This window comes from Cynara cardunculus, assembly GCF_001531365.2.
Source record: "Cynara cardunculus var. scolymus isolate 2C chromosome LG 8, CcrdV1, whole genome shotgun sequence".
NCBI lineage: Eukaryota > Viridiplantae > Streptophyta > Magnoliopsida > Asterales > Asteraceae > Cynara > Cynara cardunculus.
In genome coordinates, this window is record NC_037535.1 from 357,320 (window position 1) to 361,732 (window position 4,413).

Below are 4,413 nucleotides of genomic sequence, written 5' to 3' on the forward strand. Positions count from 1 at the left end.
ACATAATCAAAATCGACGACTAAAACCATTAAACCATTGAACATATCGACACATTTGATATTGACGGTCTACAAATTTTGAAATCCCTCAAAAACTCTATCAATCTATTGATATTTCTAATCCATGGTTTGATTTCGGCGCACATTATCAAGACATCAACCAAGTGATTCAACCAACTTAGATTTGGCTTCTATTTTGTTTGGTCAAGACTTAAGAATTGAACCATTGAAGGTTGTGAAGTCGTGAATTTTGTTACTCAATACTCACAGTAAAGTTGTAACTTTGTTAATTTATTTGTTTTCTAATATGTTATATCTTTATATGTTTGTACTTTGGATTGCCTTGACTTTGTATTCAAGAGCTGCTTAATTATTACATTTATTTGATTATATTTTTTTTTGTTAAAATGGATACTTAATCTAAAATTCTAAATTATATATATACTTTTTAAGTTTAATATAAAGTCTATTAAAGGCCCAAACCGCCTAAACCGGTCAGACCAGACCGCTTTTACTTGGTCTGGTTTGACCGGTCTGGGCACTTGATGTCAAACCGCTCGGTTTGAAAATTTTATAAACCGCCATTACGGTTTGGTTTGTGGTTTGAGGGGTTAAACCGCCCAAACCGGACCGCAAACACCCCTATAAGATCTGTTGGCTACAAGTGTTATATATTTCAAGACAGATTCTTCACGGCCGTCAGACAATGTTGTAGTCAACATGCTTTCATGAGGAAAGTTCACATTGCTAAAATCCGATCCAACATCACACATGGCCAAATAACAAACCATTCAAACAAGGATGACAAAGAAAATATAATTTCAACTAAATACATACTTTTACCTTTTACAACCAACATAAACTACAATGTCCGAATTTGAATACTGCAAAATGGAGAATATTCAAGGCTGATATTGTGACAGGTTAACATCTCAATATTCGAACAGATTAATATCACTTAAATGTTAAATTAAGTTGGAGTTTTTAAAATGGTAAATAGTTGGCTTCAAAGATATACCTCAAAATCTCCAAAAACCAGTAGCTCAAAACATTATATGTGTAACAGAATTAAGAAAAACATAAGCGATAAAAGTGCAATGGTGATGGTGGTGTGTAGCAGCCGTATGTTCCATTTGTCGACGACCTCCTCAACAGGAACAGGAACAGAATCATCGTCGTTGAAGAAGAGCGGGCATAAGCTTCGATTTCATCGTCCTCAATCTCAACCGTTGGTCATGGAAACTGTGCAGGCCAAAGACGAATCTAGTGCTCCACCTCGACGTTTGATTTTGCTTCGCCACGCAAAGAGTTCATGGGAGGATCGATCCCTTAAAGGTATTACTATTATTTTGCCCTAGTTATTCCCATTTGTTATTACCCCATCCGTATAATCGGAAGGAAATTTGCACAAACGCTCTATATGCTGTTGTAACCCTATGCAACTACCAAAGTAACCAACTATGGTGATAACATCTAAAGGTCAACATCTTGAGTACCAAACAAAAGCCAAAAGGGTCAATTCTACCAGAACTAATGCTTTGAATTCACACCTAACTGTTTGCTCAAACTCTATTGCAAAGATTGGTTCTGCTAGATTCTCCCTGCCCCATGTTTGCAAGTTTTCCAAACCAACCTACTTGGCACATTTCATGTTGAAGTTCATATCGTTCTATTAACAATTAATTTTCAAATTGCACTTCAACTTATTTGAAAAACTATCTTACAAACACTTTATGATTTTATCTTGATCCCCAGGAGCTGAACCGTGCTGTCCCTTCTGTCCTTAGTAAGTTTGGTCTTTGAACTTGTAATTGGGAAATAATAGTATCTACTGAAGTATCGACTACGTAAATTTAAAGATTTTTATTTTGCGGTCCTTCAAATAGAATGCTGACTTTAGCTCTATATTACTAGAAATGAAGCCAGTTTCAAACCCCTTTCTTAGTTTTGTTTCCTTTCTTACTATGCACAGACCATGATCGTCCTCTGAGTAAAGCTGGAGAAACTGATGCTATACAAGTCACTTACAAGCTCCAACAGCTGGGTTGGATCCCTGGGCTTATTTTATCAAGGTAAGTATTTTCTGTAAATGTCAACATACTATTTTGATGCACAATGCTAGTTTCATCTAGTACTAGAGCCATAATTTGTATCTTAAATGGTAAACATTAAAGTGTTGTTGCTGATGTAGTGATGCAAGACGGACAAGGCAAACTCTTAAAATCATGCAGGACCAAGTGCAAGCCTTCTTGGAAGCTGAGATACACTTTATTTCAAGCTTTTATTCTGTTGCAGCAATGGATGGGCAGACAGCTGATCACCTCCAACAAGCTATCTGTAGATATGCTAGAGATGAGATACTTACAGTTATGTGAGTTTTGCTGACTGTAACAGCTTCTTTGGCCTTCTATTTTATAGGTGAGGAATTTGTGTGCATTTACCGCTCATCTTGAATACAACTAACCAAACCAGACCAAACGAGCCTAGTAAATCCCACGGAGGTTAGGTCTAGGGAGGGTAAACTAAACTAGCCCATTATACCTGACCTCTCCTGCAAACATCAGAGCGGTTGTCTCCGTGAAGACCCCGGCTTATGAAAAGTGTGTGAAAAAGAGAAAAAAAACAGGTTAGCCTAAAACTTGAAAAGCTGGACATAAATTAGCGATATCAATACAAAAAGAGGCAAGTATAGAAAATGTCAAATCTAACTACCAACTAACTAATTCTAACCCCTACCCTCTAAATCTCCAGCTCCCTTCCTCCTGTCTAGATCTCCACCCCTAGTCTGCTACTCTATTCCTGCATCTCGACGAACTTGTATCAGAGGTCATGTCCTCCGAAATGCCTAAAGCTGCTATGTCCAATCAATTGCTTATCTCATGTCCTTTGCGGCCTACCTCTTCTCCTCGCTCCTCTACCATCACACTTTCCACCCTCCTCACTAGAGCTGCCATCTCTCTCCTGCGAATATGACCAAACCACCACAATCTTTCCTTCCTCAACTTATAGGTGATAGGCACACTCCCAACACTGCCCGGAAGACCCCATTCAGTATCCTGTCAAACATAGTTCTACCATAGGTCCATCCAAGCATCCTTGTTTATGCAATTTCCATCTTCCTCTACTGGGCCTTCCTTATCGACCAACACTCTTGACTCGTACAGAAAAGCTGGTCTAATGGCTACTCTAGTTTTCCTTTCAGTTTAGCGGGACCTTCTTGTCCATTGTCATACAACACCCCCTTGGTAGCTCTCAATTTTAGCCACGCTCTATTTATACAATGAGTTATGTCATCCTCAAAGTTGCTCATTTCTGAATCATAGAGCCAGATACTTAAAGCTATCGTTTTGGGGTACCCTTTGGCCCCCGACGTTGACTTCCACCCCCCATCTATGCATTTCCCATTGAAAATTGCACCATGCATCTCCAATGCTACCCTCCAAGCTCCAATCTCATGTTCATTTCCACCTTCGACTCCGCTACGAGCACAATGTCATCTCACATATAAGCATATGTCATCCAAAATTAGTTGGGATAAGCTAAAGTGAAACCAAAAATAGGTGATGTGCATGAGCTCCACTCTAAAGTGCATTGGCTTGTACTTGATATCCATATATTTCATATCATATAATAGTGGATTGATTTTAATCGTTAGTTTAGACGTTTATGGAGTGATGATGATATGATATCCTCCCCAAGGCAAGGAAGGTTATGTGAATTTGTAGAGCTGTTTCAGGTGTATGGGACATAATAGAGGGTGGGAGGAGGCAGCCTCTACATTTTCTGGTGCCTCCATAGAACTGAAGACTTGCAATGCTGCGTTGCTTGAAGCTGCTGGCAAATCATGGGAAGAGGTTAAGCATTTTCATGTTTTTATTTCAATATCAATAGCTGTTTTAAAAGACTTTGATGATTGGGAAAGTGGTTTTGTAACCAAATGTTTAAAATTTTCTAGGCATTTCTTTTGGCGGGACATGGTGGGTGGAAGCTCCAGCAATTAGTGAAGCCAAATGGTATCCCCTAGGGCTGGGCCAAATTAAAGAGTACACCATAGCAATTAGCAAACAAACAGATAATATAAAATGGCCACTGAATTCCCTATAGTTGTTGTGGTGGTGGTTGTATTAAAGAGTAGTGGTTTGTTTGTTTTTTATCCATCAACAAATTAATGAACCAAATATAAATTATAACTTTGATCTTTTTCTTTTTATTGACACCATCAATTTCTCTCAACAAAACTGCCGTTCTATAAGTAACCAATTAACTTGCAGGCATTAACATGAATAAATATTCCATATTGAACTTATGTGAAGCCCGGTCCTTGCTTTATGGGTTTACTAGTGTGAGAACCGTGTCTTCAAATAATTTGAAAAAGTTACTCAAATCTAATTAGTGAAATTTTAATATTATATAA

General features: G+C 38.2%; 1 protein-coding gene across 2 annotated transcripts; it reads left to right on the top strand.

Moving 5' to 3' along the window:
• Positions 1-1,007: 1,007 nt before the first annotated feature.
• Positions 1,008-4,197, top strand: LOC112516767 (uncharacterized protein At3g52155, chloroplastic). Of its 2 annotated transcripts, none has more exons than XR_003069624.1 (5): positions 1,008-1,334; positions 1,972-2,071; positions 2,191-2,370; positions 3,725-3,853; positions 3,955-4,192. XR_003069624.1 is itself a non-coding variant. In XM_025123999.1 (5 exons), exons 1-5 carry the CDS (start codon positions 1,055-1,057, stop codon positions 4,021-4,023), a joined length of 747 nt encoding a protein of 248 aa, XP_024979767.1. In that variant the 5' UTR covers positions 1,008-1,054; the 3' UTR covers positions 4,024-4,197. The 2 variants fall into 2 exon arrangements, 1 of the variants encoding a protein (XP_024979767.1); XM_025123999.1 differs by having other exon boundaries at positions 3,736-3,853; positions 3,955-4,197.
• Positions 4,198-4,413: the final 216 nt, after the last annotated feature.